Here is a 19,185-nt window from a genome sequence, read left to right as displayed (position 1 = left end):
GGTTTGGGACTTGTTTTTTGGTCAAGACAGAAAGAACCTGAAGCGATCTGGAGTATCCAGACTCCCAGTGCTTGCTTGGGAGACCCCAAGAGGCCCCTTGCTCTGTTAAGCTGAACCAGAGCAAACATGACATGCAGAGGATCACCTCTTGGTTCCCAGTGTCATCGTGTCTGAAAGGGAAAACAAACACTGTGCAAAGGCTGATAAAGGGTGCACCAAGGAGCTGTACCATCGCTGTCTTCCAAAGCATTGTGAGAAACATGCAGAAAAAGGTAGGTCACTGCCACAGCCTCAGCAGCTGGTCCTTGAAGAAAAAAAAAAAAAAGCCACAGGCACCTTTAACAGCCTAACTCCTCGTAGGATACCAGCAGCAATGAGCATGGACTTCCAGGGGGTTTCACTGACCTTCTGTCTCCTCTGTCCTGCGGCTTTGAAGGTCACTGTCAAATGGAATTGAGATTTCTTCCCTCTGTTACTCATCAGCAAGACAACGATCTGCCCTCAATGCCTGCATTAATGCAACACCACGGTGCAAAACAAGGGTCTGGCTGCCTCAGGGAACGATTTCAGAACCAAGTTTTCACTGAACACTGAACAGCTGCTGGAAGCTCAAGATGGGAAGGGACCTGCCCGGTCATCTTGGCTTTGCTCTGCTGGCTCAGCGTTCACATGATCATCTGCACCGTACCAAAACACTTGATACTTGCTTCTCCCACGCCAGCACGCTGCTCCTCTCGCCCCCAGACACCACCCAGAGCTGCCCACCCAGGCAGAAACCAGATCAGGCACTGACAGCTCACCTGAGCACTGCTCAGAGGGCAGGGGAAGGGGCTGGGGCTCACATGCTGTGAAATCCTAACCCTGACTTGGCCATGAGGCCCTTGCATGGCCTCAGATGCTTCTTGGTTTGCAAGTCTCTGTTCTGTCTGTGAGAAGAGCTAATCCTTGTATCAGGCAGCTGTACCACTTGGATTAGTTACATGCAGAGCACTGAGGCAATGAATAATGTGCAGCACCACTCTCAACACTGTCACTTGAGGGAAACCACAAAGTACAAACACTGATGGCGTGTGTGTTTGCAGAGAGGCCTCTCTAGCTGCCTTCTGCTGATTAAATGGGTCATGCTGCCCATTCTGCTCCATGCAGCTCTCACTGAGCCTCCATGGTTGAATCACTGTCACCTCCTTAATTACAGAGCCCAATTAAATCCTGACCTCAGATCCAAAGGGGGTGGGAAAACCAATGTAGAAATGAGCACTGGAGACACAGACATGTGCTTTACAAATCTCAGTTTATTTTTCTCTCTGTGCAAATCAGTGCTACTTAACATTACTCACATTTCACAGTGCAGGGGGCAGAAGTGATTACAACACTGCTTAAGCTGCAGTTCAGTGAGATCGTTCTGGGTCCTGGATCCCAGGCGATCTCCACATGCTGATGATCTGGAACAGAAAAGAACTGGACAGCCAGCATTACCAGTAGCTGTTACTTGTTATATAAGCTACCTCCACAGCATCTCCAAGGGAAGCCTGCTCTCCTCCTCAGGCATCACAGCATTCATGGCTGCATGCAGACTCCAAGCATTTACTGCCAGCAGCATATAAAAAGTTTATGGCACAGTTTTCACATCAAAGCTAGCAGAGACAGATGAGGAAAGAGCAAACAATAAGCTCTTCTCATAGCCACTTAACGTTATAGGACAAAACAGAATGAAGTTTAGCAGTGGAAGGGAAAGCTGGTCCCTAGAGTAAGAGGGCAGGGTCCCAGCCTGGCCAGCAGCACTCGTGGTCCGCTGGCTGCTCCGCTAGTGGTCACCACTGGGACAGAGGGAACAGGGCATGAAGCCAGGCAGCCCCAGTGCTTGGAAAAATGATTGAAATCCCTGTATATGCCCAACAGAAAGACCCTTGGGGACACAGTGCAGAAGTAGCTCATACCCATTAGCAGGAGGTTCTCTGAGGAGACAATCATGTGTGACATGGAAATTTCATTGTGCAATATTGAAAAAAAGGAACATGTCACTTAAAGCACCCTTCCAGAGCTCACAGTCAGGCCACACTAGCTGCACAGTGCCCCATCACTGTTCAGGTGATGAGAGGATGAAACCAAAAAACTGATTTGGGAAAGCAAGAGCAGCTCCCTCACCAGCAAGAGGGAGCCTAGCATGGGGCAATGACATGAGGGAAGCAGGGGGACGGCTGGACAGTGTTTGTACCATGGTTGGGTAGTGCAGGCACCAGTACCTAAAGTAGCAGTTAGAGCCAAATTTGTTTGCTATACTGGATTCAACCGCATCCCAGAAAGCTCATCAGCAGCGAGTGGAGAGAGGCTGCAAGTCCCATTATCCACAGGGACTGACTGAGGGATGGCTCAGACCTCCTGCATTATTGGCAGGGCTTTTCCCTGCCCAGCCTGTCCACAGTCGCTGGCTCTGGCATCTCCTGGCCACAGTGCTGGGAGGGAAGAACCCTTCTTTGCAGGAATCTGACCCCCCTGAGCTAGGTAATGAGGCTGTTTAGAGGCAGTGTTGCTGTTTTCCTGGAAAGAACCGATAGTCACGGCGCAGCAGAGCTTCCTAGCAGTATCATGAAAACAACGGAAGGCTGTGACTGACCCATTTTCAATCAAATGGAAAACTCTGCTTCTGTTTCCCATTTTAGTTTCTCCCTTCAAGACATCTCATAGCAACAGCTTTGCTCTGGTATTAGCAGCCTGTCCTTGTAAGGAAAAGCAAGAGCCCGTTAATGAGCCAAATTTATCACTGGGGGAGCTCTGCTGACCTAATTACACTAGCCACATATTTGACCCATTATATTAACCGTTCTCTGCCTCCTCCACAGTTAGAAGGAAGACACCTTTCAACTTAAATCAGGACAGCAGGGAATATAAAGAGCAAGAATTAGGAAAAAGAAACAAAAAAGCCATGCTGTTCTCAGTATCCCACAACACAAGACCTGAAGCCATAACCTGAAGCAAAAGCACACACATCTACAGGGGAGATGCATCAGCAATGGGTGCAGAACAGCCCCGACTAAGTCAGCTCTGACCTGTGTGTACGTACGAGCACTGGAAGGATGCCTGAAGGACGGCCATTTACAGGGTGGCCCCGGCGATGTAGAGCCAGTCGGCAATGGCAGTGGGCAGGTGAGTCATGACCTGCAGCCTCACCCACCAGTAGGTCTCCATGGGATTGTAACGGTTGTTCGGGCACGGGGAGGTGAGCGCATCGGTGATGTCATTCAAGACCAGAGACATGTCCTTCAGGCCACTGTTAACAAAGGACTTCATCAGGGCCACGTGGCGAGTGAAGTACTCCCTCCCGTAGTCCTCCCGCACAGCGTGGCTGGCTCCGCTCCACAGCGCCTCAGCCTGCCTGTCGATGCCGTCTGCCGTCAGGATGCCTGTGGCTGCCACAAAGTTGCTGGGCTCGATGAGGATGACTCTGACACCCCAGCGGTACATTTCCTGCCGGAGGCAGTCGGAGAAGGCTGCCACCCCAAACTTGGAAATGCAATAGCAGGAGCGAGATGGGCTCGCCATCCGTCCCAACATGCTTGTGATATTCACCACACGGCCTAGAGACAAAAGAGCAGGGAGAGGTGATGGGCTGCAGAAGAAGCAGCCAGAACATCCCCATAAAAAAGTGCTTTGTTAGATGATGCTGATTTGTAAAATCTGAATCTTAAAGACGCACCAAAATCCCTTGTTGAGCCTTTCTCTCCCGACTCAAGCAAGGCTAGTCCCTGCTCTGACCTCCTCCACAGATGGTACACATGCCTGCCCTGTATTAAAAAGGAGTTACAATGCATGCAAGACATTTCCCTCCTAAGTTCCAAGTAGGGAAGTACCCAGACCTTCTGAGGCTACTGCTGTGCTCTCACATCAGCAGGTCCCACTCCTGCGTCTTGCTAGAGAAGCACTCAGGCTCTGTCCTTCCCCAAGACAACACGTGTGCAATTATGGTTCCAGATGCACTTACAAACAGGCCCTTGAAATCTCAACAGCTATTTTTACAGAGCGGATTTTCACAGCCATGGAGCACAACACCCTTCTGCATCTTGAAATTTTAGCTGAGAAACAAGCGGGCAGCTCTGCTCTCTCATTGCAGACCTAAGTGCAGCTTGGAGGGACTGTGAGAACCACCTGCTGACCGGATGGGTAAGCTACCTTTTGTAGGGAGGTGGGGCTTGCTTGGTGGGTACTCTGAAATTGGTATCTGAGCAATCTTCTCAATATAACCCATTTCTGTCCTCACAGAAAACACAGCTGTGCCAGTATTCTCCCACACATACTAAATAAAGAAGCTCTTCAGAGTTTTGCTCATACATATCTTTTTTTTTTTTAACTATAAAACAAAGACTTTTGATAATACTGTTGTCTTGTAAGGTATCTAAAATGGCTATTATAGACTCTCATTTATTCCACCACTACCACTCTGCAATTATCTGTGAATCGAATAACATGAAGGGAGAAGATTCAGTTATCCAAGCATAAGCACTTAGCGGACTCTGGAGGCCAGGATTATCTTGTCTGGCCTCCAGTCACTTTTTCTAAAGATGGCCTGGAGTCCTGTGTCGTATCTGCCAGCACTGCACAAAGGTCTCACATCCTGGGATGTTTAAGATAGCAGCTGCTGTGTAGGTGCCTGGACTGCCCCAAGAGTAGCCTGTACTACCAAATGCTTACACAGCATGTTGAACCCTGCTGTCTGGTTTGTCTGCACGCCTCAGACACCCTCCCTGGACTGCACAGGCATTCCTCAAAGCACAGTCTGAGACATGATTTTTAGCTACATCTCTTTTCTGTGCTGCAAAAGCTCTCTCTGAGTCTTGCCACACTGCCCAGCATGTACCTTTAGCTCTGCGAATGAGGGGCAGGAAAGCCTTCGTCACCCTCACAGTGCCCCACAGATTGATCTCTGCCACCTTCTTGTAGTTGTCTAAACTTGCAAATTCCACCTCTCCGAAGGTCGAGACACCAGCATTGTTCACCAGGCCCCACAGACCTGCCAACAAACACATGGTTAAAGAGTGGAACGAAGAACAGTGTCACAGAGAAGAAGCCTTCCTTGTTGTTCAAAGTAACCCAACCCCCTGACAATAAACTGGGAACTTTTGTAGAAAAACGCTGTAGAGAAAAACCCAGGAAGGAGATGAAATACACTCTTGGTGAAGCCAGTGGGGCTTGTTTAGAACATTAGGGAGTGATGAGGTCACACAAATATTGCTTCCCTGAATGTCTCCTCTAAGGTCAAATGCTGTCCTGGACTTTTGTACAGCTGGATCTGTCTGACACTTTCATGCTTCCTGTTGGTCCCAGGTTTGTCTTCATTCAGTGATTTTATCATGGCTTTTGCAACTTGGGAGGGGGCTGGACCTTCCCTCAATTTGAAAATAAAAAATAAAAACTGGAAGTAAAACAAGTATCTTGGATTTCTAAATCCTCTTCACAACTCTGACTCACTATTTTGGAGAGCGCGTGGTACTGAGCTGCAAGTTCATGGCCCGGTTAACAACTGCTGTATTTTAGTGCAGGCATTTGGTTTTCCTCAACCTTAATTATAGCAGAAGATGGCAAACTTGCAACCAACCCTTAAAACTACTAGAATTTAAAAATTAACATCTTTTGTGCATGCAGTGCTGGCAAAATTAAATTGACTGCACTTACCACGAGCTTCTGCACTGAGCCCTTTATATGTCCAGGACTTAGCAGGTCCCCGAGGACTTGACCCTTTGAAGGGATTACTGCAGGAGTCCTGGTGGCAAACATTTGTAGGACTGAGTCTGTACTTTGTGAATTTGTTGAATCACGGGACTATGAAGCCATAAACTGCAGGAGGAACAAACAAAAGAGCTGGAACAAGATAAGAGAGTTGCTCCTCATTAGATGTCCTGCCATACACCATGGTTATTTTTCACTGTGTACGTACTCAGTGGGAGTCGGGGCCCCTTTCCACTCTCTGACCTTCCTCTTACCACCAAGAACAAATACAGGGCTAAGAAGGAGTCTTCATGTCCAGGGAGCTCCGACATTGCTATCAAAAGCACCCACGTCATGCCACCCTGTTGATAACACTTATCAAGCTTGCTCTCTCAAAATTTTTTGGGCTGTTTGCCCCGCCTCTGCTCCATAGCTTCCCTGCCCTGATGCGTGAAAGTCTTCCAATAACTTCCAGCCTATATTTATTCATGGTCAGATAGCAACCATGTATTGTACTGAATACAGCCCTCTAAGCAAACTGCAATATTCTACCATTGCCCAATAAATACCAATGGAATTTATCCTCCTGGTGTACTTAAAAACACCAACACGCCCTTGCTAGACTGGCTCTCTACTCTCACAGTGGCCCTAGTAACCCTGACCCATTTCCAGCTATGTTTGTTTTCCCTGAAGGCTGTTGACCAGCCCTGTAGAGCAGACCAGAGAAGGTCATGTCTTACCCAGTTGTAACAGAGCATTAACCATTCCCTTATGGTCTGTCCCAGGATGGATTTGCCTATTATAGGTGCCACCATTCCTGCATCTCCCAGCTCTCACATGGTGATCCCAGCACACTTGTCTCTGACAGACAGTGGTGAATACTGGTCCAGTTGACTCGCCTGCAGCTCCATCCTCCTCCAGAACAACCCTCTCCCAATCCCCACTGGGTCACAACAGCCCTAGGGGCTATCTGAGATAACAGCTAAGTCATGGCCAGCAGCAAAAGCCAAGAAAACATCTTGTTCACCTATCCTTACTTCCATTTTTATTAATTCAAGTTTCTAAATGCTGCAGTCAGGTAGTTCTACTCCTGCTCTGCCCAAGATCCCTTGCCAGCGCTGCTGCACTTAGTGAAGCTACCAGCTTTAATGGGTGAAGATAACTGAAATTCACACTTCTCTGGCAACCAGCACAGCATCTCAGCCTGAATGGGGTCCCCCGAGCTGCTGCACAGCAGGCTCTAATCGCTAGCAGGAGGACCATAGAAACAGGGCATCTGGCAGTATAATTTCACCAGTAACAAGAAGTTATGCAGAGCAAATTTGTCAGGGATTTACCAAAGACCACAAAAGACTTAAACTGTCAGTCCCAAACTGACCTCTGCAGAGTACTCCCAATCCTAAATTTCTCTACAATGATTTCCCATTTCTTGCGCTACAAGGTTAGGTTCAGTGACGTTCATGAAAACGTTATTTACAATAGTTCATTCTTGGAATTTCATTGCTCACCGATCAGGTCACGTTACGTACAGAACAAAGTGCTGCTGGGTACCCAGTCACAGGGCTGTTTGCTGGACAGCGGTGTGTTTATTGAGCAGAGCCTTATCACTACTATTTCTTTAGTGTCAACAATACAGTGGGAACTGCATGAGATTGAAAACAAACAGGGGCACTCCTATCGAAATTATTTCAGCCTTATGTACACAGCACAGGGAAAAGAGGTATCAATGTACAGCGCAAGAACTGGTCTGCACTAGCTCCTCTGGGGCCACACTCAGGGCGCAACAAGCATCTCCGCGCAAGGCACCTCAGTCTCAATAGCCTCTGTGTTCCAGCACTTACTTACTGAGCACTATTTATCGGCAAGCCGCAAACCTCAGTCACACCGATGGGCCTAAAAAGAAGCCTTTGCTGCTCTGCACACTGTGCTGGAGCGAACATCTACAGGATAAGGCTCTCAAGAGCAGGAGGAACCGGTCCAACTTGCTGATCAAGGATGTAAGACTTCTCTGTCCCTGCTACACACACAGTTTTACAAACACTGCTGCATTTATAGAAGCAACAGAGCTGTTCCCTTACAAGCTTTTGCTCAGTGGGAAATGGATCTGTGCCACCACTGCTGTTGCTGGGCTCTTCAGGAAAAGCTTGAGAAGCTGTGAGATGTGTGATGAAGGCTGGGTGGCTGTGTAGGAAGAAAAATCACGCAGAGAGAACATGTGTGGGATCAGAACATGTACGTAACTCAGTTACATTTCATGTGCTTCTTTTAGGAGGAAGGGTGTGCTCACATAATTTGCATGAAGATTAGAGTTTTGTTATTTACTAGCTTTATATTTGCTGTGAACAAAGACAGCCCCATGGCAGTCTCATCCAAGCTTCAAGAGGAGCAACCACCCTCCAGCCACATGACCCTTAAATCCTGGAGCCACAGATGTGAAACTTCAGTCCACCCTCAGCCTGGGTCTACCACTGCTGTCCAGCTTGCTACTTGCATGGACGCTGCAGAGAAACCTATGTAGGGCAAGCAGCCTCACAACCTCACCACACGAGAAGAGGTTACGTGGTGTCACCAGGCTCTGACTATAAGCTCACATCCCACTGCCGAACCACTTTCAAGAAGGAAAGCAGCATGCAGAAAGGACTCCTATCTTCTTACACATGTTTTTAGGGTCCATGCTTTGGTCTTGCACTTAAAGTGGTCTATGCCAAGCCCACCCTGGATCCTGCTTCACATCACCTCTGGGATGTTGCGTGGCAAACAGAAAGCATGGACTGACCTGGCTGAAAAGTAATCCAGGTTTGGGGGCAAGTCAGTTTTGTGTTCCAGCTCAGCACTCGGTTACACGAACAGGTTGTACCAGCACAGCAGAGGGGACAGCAGTAAGCGCCAAGGCCTGTCACCTCTTCACTAGCAGGATCACTACAGAACAGTCTGTGTGAGCCAGGCTGCAGCAAGAGCACCAGGAGGGGATCAGGCTCTGGCCATCCTAGGCCCTTCACAGACACTCCAGGAGAAAGACACAGGCTCTTGTGGGCTTGCTGCCACTCATCACTTTTTACAGGATGTAGAGTTAGACCTAAACTCCAGCCAGTCTTGGTCTCTTTCCCCGTGGCTGGCACATGCACAAGACAATTCTCCTCACTGACCTGGGTACAGCACTGCCTGACCACCAGCCACACACTGTCACAGGCCTCCAGGCTTGTTAACCCTCTTTTGGCGGTGCAGAGAGGGAATGACCTGGCCAGCGCAGCGCCTGCTCTGTAGGAAGGATTCTGTGAGCACAGCAAAGAGCCAGCTGTGCTGGAAATACAAAGATCCCCACATACCTTCCTCTGGCTCCTTCAGGGTCCTCTTCACAAAATCCACAGCCTGAGCCACCTCCTGGTCACTGCACACATCCATCTGTAGCACTTTCATGCGATCTGACTTCATGTTCTTCAGCTCCCTGGCTCCATCCCCATTCTCATCCTGTTCAGCAGAAAAGAAAGATGTCCCACTAAGACAGACAAGGAACAGTAATGCAGCTTGTGGCCAGGCATGTTCACGTGGACAGGAAACAGAAGCTATTGAAATTGCACACAGAGGTGTAAACCTGGTGCACAGCACCGCCCCTGTATCTGCATCAGCGACCCACTGCTCTGAGGGCCACAAAGCCCCTGCTGTTAGCTCCTACCATGAAGGGTTTCACATCCGTAACACTGAAATACTGTGCCAGCCTGGGACAACTGTGGATGCCTCTCCACTGCCTCAGTCTCCATGCTCTTCAGGTAACATAGCAAACACTTGTACAGAAATCAGAGTCAGATTTTCTAGGCTTAAAAGCAAAAGGCTAATTAGGCACTGTACTCATGTTATCCCAAAATACTGCCTGACTTCTAATGAAATAGTATTGTCAGACCACTTTGAAAACAAGACAGCAGGGACACCTGTGGCATGCCTGAAAGCCAATAGTCTGATGCTACAGGATACAGCAGGAAACATTTACAGCTGAACCTATATAATAATAATATTTTGCTCTTAAAAAACAGAAGAACAGGATGTACAGGAATACATGCACAGCGGAGATCTACCACATGATGACAAGAATGCAGACATGAGGCATGAAAGGAGGAGATTCTGGCTGAGGAAGCAAGAACAAGTCTTTTTTTTCTTTCACACTATAGGTATTAAGAACAAGATGGCTCTGCTTTCCTTTCTAGCCTTTTCCTTTCTTTCCTATTTTTTTCCCCTGTTGTTATCACTAGAGATTCTGTTACTATTGTGGGATCTTTTTGTTTAGTCAAACATAAACCCAATTTGAATTCCAAATTTACCTGGTCCCTTCCAGACAGGATTGCTGCCCAAGCCTTACAGACATGCTCAGGTGGTATATAACAAATAAAAGTGAAAAGAGCATGGATTAGCCATGCAGTTCCACAGCAGGTTCAAGATTTAATTCACCAAATGACTCCCTGAATTACAGGCTCTGCCTGATTAGGGAGGAAGAAGTTATGAATTGGTGAGTCACCGTGCCTGGCTGCCACTCTTCCTTTAGCACTTGATACCAACTCCCACAGCACAAGGGCAAACAAGGTGAGCAACCCTCCCACAGTCACCTGCTCAGCTGCCTCTGCAGCAAGGCTGAAGTAAAGAAACATGTAACTGCCTAGTTTTTCTACACGTATCTCAAGCTATTTAATGAATATAGCATACAACATCTCACCCCCACCTTCAGTCCAGTGAACAATGACATGTAGTAAAGGAAAAGAGCTGAAATGTCCATCACAGCCTTGAGCAAAACAGGGTAGCTCTCTTAAAAATCAATATATAGTTACACTGGCATTATGATGATAGTAGGAATGAGTTTCTGGCCCCATGGCTGCATCTCATTTCACAGCTGACTTATTTCCAGGTATCACAAAAACAGCAAATAAAGACTTGAAGCTTTTCTAATGCACATCAAACATGGTAACATGCTGTGCCTAGTCCTCTTATCTAGCCACAAAAAGAATCTTTGAAAGTGGCATTACAAGTAGTTAATAACACAGTCACCAAAATATTATATTCCCTTTGAAATGTGTGAGGGTTGTGTAATGCCTCACTGTATTTCTGGAAGACGCTCTTGCATCTCGCTGAGTTATACAAAGTAACTTTCAGCTACTTAACAGTGAATAAAGTGGAGCTAATTCAGCTTGTAAAGAGAGAGATCTACTGTATCTATATAGAAACAAAAACTCAACTATATCTGTACTCAAGTACCAGTTGTCCTTTCAGAGCACTGTAAACACCTTTCCCTACATGTTTCAATCTTTCATAATCCTTATGAACTAAACAAGAAAGATTTCCACTTCTTTTTTGAGAAACAAAGTCTTAGGCTACCAATTTAAAAATCCAGTATAAATGGTTTGTATTACTCATATTGAAAGTAATTTTCCCCTATCATCAATGTAATTCAATCTGCAAAGTTACCTTCCCAGCTACAATTTATTCATTGTTGACAAAACATTGATTTTGGAAGACTGACTTCAACATGCAATATCAATTGGAACCACTTCTCATAGTTGTAGACACCACCTCAGCCACTATTTAAAACAAATTGCTGAACTCTTATGTCCAGAAAACCTCTTCACAAATGAAGCAGCCGCATATTTTTATGGAAAGAAGTGAACATCATCTTACCTTCTGTGGTCTTCAGAGGCTGTAACACATGGCTGTAACACAATGTAACACATTACCTGTTCAGATACAAGGAGCAAGTACCATGTGGGTTTTTTAAACAGTAGATTTGCTGGCTGGGAAAATACCTGGAGCAGTTCCTGTGGGAGCAGCCAGGCTGTCCTCCCTTGGATGGCCTTTGTGGCCTTGGGACTCACTAGCAGGAGCCACGCAGGAGTGTGAGTCAAGTGGGGTCCTGGCAGCAACAGCCCAACTGCTCTTGCAAAACCTCTTTCCCTCTCCCTTTGCTGTCACTTTTTTTGGTCTGATTTTTGTCCTCTCTGAGAATCTCCCAGTCAGCTCCATCAGAGTTGAAAGTTGCCCTGCTCCAGCCCAGCCTGCTGCCCAAGTATTCATCAGAGAGGCCTTCAGTGGGCCTTCACCATTTCCTCCCAGTTATCTCATTCCCACAGCTATCCTGCCCTCACAGCCCTGCAGGGCTCTGTCTGCCCACCCCACCCTTGCCTAGCAAGGGCTGCTCCTGGGCAGGGAGCCCGACAGCCACACAAGCCCTCTCCACCCAGAAGAAGAGCCTTGCTCCAGCTTTCGGCTGCCTCCCCTTCCCCTCACTCGTTCCTCTCCCCTGCTCTGTTTGGAGGATCCCAATGCAGCTGGTGCTGAGGGACAGGCAGACCACACAGGGGCTTGTTAGCAGAGAGCCCTCCTGTAATGGACAGAGCCATGGCTTTTTCCCAGAGAATCTCGTAGGACTCAGGATTAGGTCCTGGCAAGCACTCAAGCACCCGCAGTGAGGTGTCAGTGGTAATCAGGAAGCCACGAACACAATGCTGAACACCCATGGATCCGGGCGGCTTGCTCCGTCTGCGCCAGTTTCCCCCCACCCTGCTGCTCCTATCGACCCGCTCCCTTCCTGCATTTCCCGGGCAGAACACCTCGTACTTGTCATGACTCAATTCCACCTAATTGATTTCAGACTCCATCCGCTCTATCAGGATCATTTTGAACCCTATTCCCCAAAGGGCCAGCAATCCTCCCTGCTTGGCACCATGGACATTTGTTTCCAAGCAAACTCTCTATTCCAGGCGCCACTTCCAAGAAAATTTCCCTGGGACTGAACAGCAGTCACAGGCTTAGAACGTAAGTTTGCTCATGAGGCTATCGTGAGGGACTGTGTCAAAACCCTTATTCAGGATACATTTATTCCTTCCCCCTTAACAACTCTGCTGCTTAGCCAGAAGGAGATTAGACTGACATGTCACAGTCTGTTACCAGTAAACTTATGCAGACAGCATATATCACACAATGATCTAGACATTTGTAAAACTGGCAGATCAGTGTGTTGCAATTTTATCTAGCACACCAAAGGTGAGCTGCCTGGCTGGCAATTCCAGAGGGTCTGTCTCCTTTGGGAAAGGAAGTACAATATTTGCATTCTTCCAGCCTTCTGGAAATCCCCTGGCCTTCAGATGCTCCTGAAAGTATCACCCATGGGGCAGAAATCACAACAGCTCATCCTTCAAATGCTCTTCAGTACATTTTGTCAGACGTGGTGAAGACATCCATTTATGTAAACATTCCTTGTTCTTTCCCTTTTCTTGCCTGCAGTCCTCATGAAAACTGCTGGCAGTAGGCATCTGGAAACAATTTATCCTTTTTTTCAGTAAGATCAAAGAAAATAAGACAATGATTATTTCAACTTTTCTGTACTTTCTACTTTTCAGGTTATTTTGTAATTGATTTCTGTGTGTTTTTCCATCTTAATCCTAAATATATTAACAGAAACTTTCTCTGTGGACTTACTTGCCCTTGCTAAGCGAAATCCCTTGTGCATTTGAGCCTCTCCAGTTCTATCCCAGCCTACTTGCAGTGTTCTTGTTATTCCTGTAACTTTTATTTTTGATCATTAAAAAGCTCCTGATGCACCTGACAGTGTACTACCTTGTATTTAATGGAAGAGCTTTCTGTGGTAGTTAGTACATTAGGGATCCATTAATTCACTGTACAAAAGCATTCAAGTAAGTGATGATGGAGTGACTATGTGTGAACTAATAGCCTGGCATCAGCTCTAGGACAACTGCCCCCGTACCTGCTCTGACCCTGCAGTGAACCTACAGCAGCTCACATTTCTCTCATGACAGGGTTAGCTTCCTTGTATTTGTCATGAGCAGTTACACACACACTGCCAGTTACTGTAGGGTAGCTGCATCCTTAGCCACGCTGCAGGTGTCCTCCTTCACTTATCAGCAATAATTACCCATATACCTTGTTCTTCACAAGTGATCTGACCTAACAGCTCCCTCCCTGCCTTCACTAACGTTTCCTGCTTCTTTTGGATCCAGCAGCCTTTTCTGTAGTCACCATATGCTTCCTTTTATCAGAGCAGTCAGCTCTAGATAACAGTTTTCATCCCACATGCATTCTACCATTAGGTTTTCAGTAAGGTCCTGCTCATCAAATTTTAAATTCTTAGGCTATTATCTCCCTGAACCATCTAAAACACAAGGCTGTTCCATGAGGATGCTGGCTGTCCCAAGAATTGTAGAAAGCATTCAGCTGTAATATTTTTGCAACAGCTATCCAGATAACTGTGTTACCACCAGACCCTGTCCTTCAGATGCACCTAACAGTAAATAGGACACCAGTAACAATGGGGGGGGCGGGGGACGACAGGGGGAGACAGCACAAATGAAATCCCAGGTCTCTGAGTCCAGGTCTCCTGGAAATTTATTAACACACAGAAGAAGAAAAAACACATTTTCCCACTCTCTACCCCTTCAGGGTCAAGTGCTCAGCTGATCTCCTGAAAGTCACCTGCAGATCAACTACGACTGCTGATGCATTTTCCACTTCCCCAAAGAATACAAGTACAGAACCACAAGAATTTTGGCTTCAAGTAAGAAGTTGTCAGGTCAGATCAGACAGGATGCTGAGAGCTGCCTAATCATTCTGGGACAGGTAATAATCTGTGATTAAGAAGTAATTTTTTTTTTTTTCATCATTAAAACATGCAAGCAGGGCTCAATTTGGGAGCGTGTAGTTTGTTTATGTGGCTTCAAGTGGAGCCTAGCCCTCTCTGCTCCACACTAGTGAGCTGCCTTCTGAACAGCCCTCTCAGACCACCCCACCTCCCCTCTCCCTTGTGTTCCTTACACCCACTGCTCTGCAAAGTGAGCACCGGACTTGCTATCACCACAGAGACAAGCATCCCAAAGCAGCATATGACATGATTACCGAAGGATTTACAGAGCCTCCACATGGAAATTTCCAAAGAGTGGCAATTTGCCAACAGGACTCTCTTGCTCTCAAGTTACACAATATGTCAGCTGATAATAACTTTCCCTTCTGGTGTGGTGGAAGAACGTAACCTCCGCTGAGATCACATAGGCAACAAGGACCACCTTTCTTTCTTTGTTCTCACTCTCCACACTGCTCAAGAATCTGTGGTCATCACTCCATGAGCACCTGTACTGAAATGTCCATATTCAAATAGAGAAACAAGTGGGTATGAACTGATTTTGAACAATTCAGGTCAGAAATTACAGAAGTTTTCACTATCAGAACAGCAAAAAAGCATAGTAAGGGTAAAAGCCCAGCTGCAATGGAAGTGGAGCTGGCCCAGTTTATGTTGTGTAACCCACAGTTACGTGCAAGAACAGGGACTGGGATGATGGGTCTCCAACCCCTTCTGACTCAGTGTGCCTAAACTGATCTTTTACAGGTGATGCCATCTGCCAAACACAGGTGACAGAGGGTGAGACCTACAGATATCAGAAAGGTATGGTAAATTTGTTTATTCAGCTATCCAGAAACTGAATAGCTTCTACAGAATAGCACAGTTAGGAGACACTTTGGAAACAGAACCTGAACAAGACAGGAGAGGCAGCTTAGAAATAAGTGTGATGAGAATGTCCCGAAAGTAAAGGGATAGAATGAAAGACAACAAAAGAGATACCAGGGAAGACCGAAAGCCATAGTGCCATAGCAATCTTGGACTATCAGATTTTTTGAGTGTGTTGTGGTATGGCTGAGTCTTCCAGCAGTGAACAGTGCCCTACTGTGCAAGCTACTGCACGGACATGCAGTTGACAGACAGTCCCTGCCCTAAAGAGGTCAGAATTACAGGCATGACACCATGCAACAGGCAGATGAAGCAATGGAAGATGTAACAATCCCTGCCCACTGCACTTTCCTCATGTCTTGGACTAGAGTAAATGGAGGCTGCAGATGAAGATGCTGTCACTTGAGAAGCATTTTTCTCCAATCAGAGAAGAATTTTGATCAATATTACTACTTACCATGAGCAAGCATCCAGCAAAAACAGTAAATCCCTTCGCGTGAAGCTGTTTTGCCAAGGCATGTCCAAAACCTTTGTCACAGCCTGTTATTAGCACTGCCTTCCCTTCAGCCTGTGTAGGGAAAGACAGTAAAATGATATCATCAGATATTGCAATGCTGCAGGCACCACCAGCACCCAGCAACATGGCACAGGAGCAGCTTGCAGCTCTGCAGCCAGGACCAGCCAGTGTTTAGGAGGTACAATTCCAGCTGCCAGTTACAGCGGCCATGTACCTGTCTGCACACTAACCTGACTGCAGTTTAAACCCAGCAATTTCAGCAGTTTCTGCTGGGTCAACCAGTGTCAATGAGGTGACAAGATTCCTGTGTAGAAACGCAACCACCTCTCAACTACCATGAAAGGCTAAATTTATTCATTTGCTGGTCTGTAACAATTTGTTTTGCCTTGACACCTGAGCTAGAACAGTAACTCTTTCTTTGAAGTATCAGTGGTCAAAGCACAACAGAAACATTTCAAAAGAAGTCAGTGATCTACCAGCTCACAGACATTTAAAGAAAGAGCAGCATAGAAAATACCCAAATGGTATGTCACCTGCTTGAACTGTACAGCAGCTCTTTTAACTGCAGAGTGACTCTCTGTTGTCTGTTTCCCACCTTCTTCCACTCTATATGGTACTTTCCATGCTGTATTTTAGCAAGCAGGAGTATGACTACAGGCTAGGGTTTCCTTCTGAAACACTGCAGTCTTAACAGGAACAACTTATCAAATCCTACAGTTCTCTGCTACATTATTAATATCTTTTGACTGACGGATAAATTCAGAGAGAAGATTTGATACTCCATCTGATATGACACAACAGGCTTGTGACAGATCTGAAAACAGAATCCCAAATCCTGAAGAGAAGCCTGTAGCAAAACACTACCCATTCACCCTCTTTCTTTGCTTGAAAGCCATCTCTCTCCTGCTCTCCTCACCACAGCTGTAAAGCAATGAACTCTTAACGCTTAACCCAACTTGCAGGCACTCAGCTGCAGTGCTACACACTGCTCCAAACTGAAACCATATCCGTGAGGCAATAACGTGATATAGTAATAAAGATCTAGAGAATGCAATAAGGAAGTGAGGTCACTTCCATCTCTGTGAAGATATCTGCAACTAATACTCCCTCTTACTGTATTAACAACAGCTGGAATATGAACATTTGTATCTTATACTACTTACATATGAATTGCACTAGCTTGTCCAGCCACTTTTTCAGACAGAAATGGGGCAATCACCAGTGCTCTCTGCTCTCTCGTTTTGCTGACATGCGTGGTAGTGAAGTGGCAATAAGGAATAATTACAGGGTGATAGCGATCAGAGCATTACTGCACAAACTCAAAATGAGCCTAAGCAGAGAACAACACGCAAACAAGCTACACCCTGTCCTATAACTCTCATTGAAGTTATTGTTTTCAAAGGGGAGTCATGATCTGAAGTTGAAATGAGAACTGATCAAAAGTCCATCCTGCATTTATCATACAGACACCCACAATAACGTTGATTCCTACACTCAAAGAACACCCAGGCTAGCTCTACTAAAGCTCTGAAGGTAGCTACAGCTAAAGGACAAAAAAATAAGTGAGAATTAAATATACAGTGCTTGGTCTTAATTTAATTTACAGTGACACAACTCCAAAAGAGATAAGGATCAAGTAAGAACCATATAATGGAATTTACCAAGGTTATCTCCCACAATAATTCAGCAAGTTGGCCCATAGAAAAGAAAAGCTTTGACTTTTTTCTCTGCTTCACCTCCCTAGTCCCTTTGCCTTTGAATCCTGAAGACAAAGAACTCCCCCAAAGAGCAGGAACTGTGCAGTAAATAAGGAATTGTGATCACTTCCAAAACCCAGGACAGGCAAACAGAGAAGATGCCCAATCCTCAACCCTCAGTAATTAGCTCCTTCATCTGCCAGTCTGATAAGGACAGAGCTCAGATGGAGGAAATAAAAGCAAATGACTGTGTTCCTCTTTGCATCTAGTTTTAGCTCTCAGCAGCTGTTTTGCTTTCTCTGGTTAAAAAAAAAAACCCAAACCAAACCACCAAAATGTAGACAGAAAGGAGAAGGTTTAAAAATCCTCTCAGCTGTCTATAATAGAGAGAAAAGTGAGGAACAACTTACAGTATGAGAAGGTTCCTGTGATTATTTATTTGCTATTAGCCTAATTGCTGGTAATAAAACATGTGACTATAGGAGCATGGTTCATAACAGATGGGAGGCCCAAGCACCACTAATGAGTGTGCAAAAACCCAAAGGATGTACTAGACCTCACATCTGTAGCGGCCCCCGTCTTTGTGCCATGCCTGATGGACAGCAACCTCTCAGGGATGAGAGCAGGGAGCAACCCCATTCCCAGCCAAAAAGATCCTATCATAAAACAACCTCCAAACACCCAGTCATCCTTATCTTTTGAAGGTCCTAAGATAAGGCCTAATGGGCTTTGATTCTGGAGTGTAATAAGGTCAGTCTGCAGCTTAGTCTGTCAGGCAGAGAGTACTAGCAGGCATTACAGTGACCTTAATCAGTGTTTTGAGGAACTTCAGGTGCCTCACTCACTAAGGGGCACAGTGTTCTCAGGAAATCCTGCACAGGAGACGGCACTTGTGTGCAGTGCTGCCAGGGTACCTGAAACCTGCTAAGAGAGCAGAGTAACTTCTTGTACTGCAGGTGCTGCTGTGGCACCTGGGCAGGGTAACACTGTCTGTATCCTCACTGTGTGATCCGCAGCACCGTGATACATGTTCCACACATTTCAAACAGCCCCAGTGAGGCAGCCTGATTTTAACCTACAGCCAGCTGAAGTGCACACACCTCACTAGCTTTTCCTACCGGGATACAATCACTTTGTTAAATACTAGAATTTATTTTACTCATGCAGCTTATCTATCAGTTATACACATTAATTGCAAAAGAGGTTAAGGAAAGCAGAGCTGCTTTGTCAGCCTGTCTCTCTGGACAACGTGGGAACTCACCATGCTTGCCTAGACTTTATCTTCTTCTACTGTGTCACTTGTTTTTTGGATCCTGTTACCTTTTATTCCCTACCCAATCACCTGCTTGTTATCAAATAGATTAATTTCAAGATGAGAACAGTTACACAGTAAACTTTGCTTGGTCCTTTTTTTTTTTTTTTTTCCAGAGTCAGGAAATTGAGGTTTTCAATCCCAGGAAAGGGAACTGAAAAATTCACTAAAAGGAAAGTATTTCCTCAGGTGGGACAGGGATGGGGCATGTCCGAGGAGCGGAGCAGAGCAGATAGAAGAAGAGCAAAGCGGGAGGCTGCAAATCGGCCAAAGCTGTTATACAGCTATTTCAGTGGGGCAGGACTGAGCCAGAGGCCCGGGAGCAAAAACATGTTCACTTGCAGGTTCTTCCCAGTGCCTGCAGAAAGGGTGTTTGGAGCGTAAGCAAGAGCCAAGGTAACTCCAATCCAATGAAAAAACCCCAGATGTTTTGTGGTTTTTTTTAAAAACATATACAACAAGACTG

The 19,185-nt window shown here is 46.1% G+C and overlaps 1 protein-coding gene across 1 annotated transcript in view; it reads right to left on the bottom strand.

Moving 5' to 3' along the window:
* Positions 1-1,274: 1,274 nt before the first annotated feature.
* LOC141927100 (D-beta-hydroxybutyrate dehydrogenase, mitochondrial-like) overlaps positions 1,275-19,185 on the bottom strand; it is an 18,465-nt gene continuing 554 nt past the window's right edge. Inside the window, exons 2-5 of the mRNA XM_074833901.1 lie at positions 15,651-15,761; positions 9,027-9,168; positions 4,853-5,005; positions 1,275-3,575 (exon numbers count right to left, since the gene is read on the bottom strand). Of these exons, the coding sequence (XP_074690002.1) occupies positions 3,094-3,575; positions 4,853-5,005; positions 9,027-9,168; positions 15,651-15,761 (888 nt within the window). The 3' untranslated portion in view covers positions 1,275-3,093. The remainder of the gene's footprint in view (positions 3,576-4,852; positions 5,006-9,026; positions 9,169-15,650; positions 15,762-19,185) is intronic.

The sequence above is a fragment of the Strix aluco genome, chromosome 9 (genome assembly GCF_031877795.1).
Source record: "Strix aluco isolate bStrAlu1 chromosome 9, bStrAlu1.hap1, whole genome shotgun sequence".
Lineage (NCBI taxonomy): Eukaryota > Metazoa > Chordata > Aves > Strigiformes > Strigidae > Strix > Strix aluco.
The sequence above is the reverse complement of the archived record's forward strand: the minus strand, read 5'-3'. Positions and strand labels throughout refer to the sequence as shown.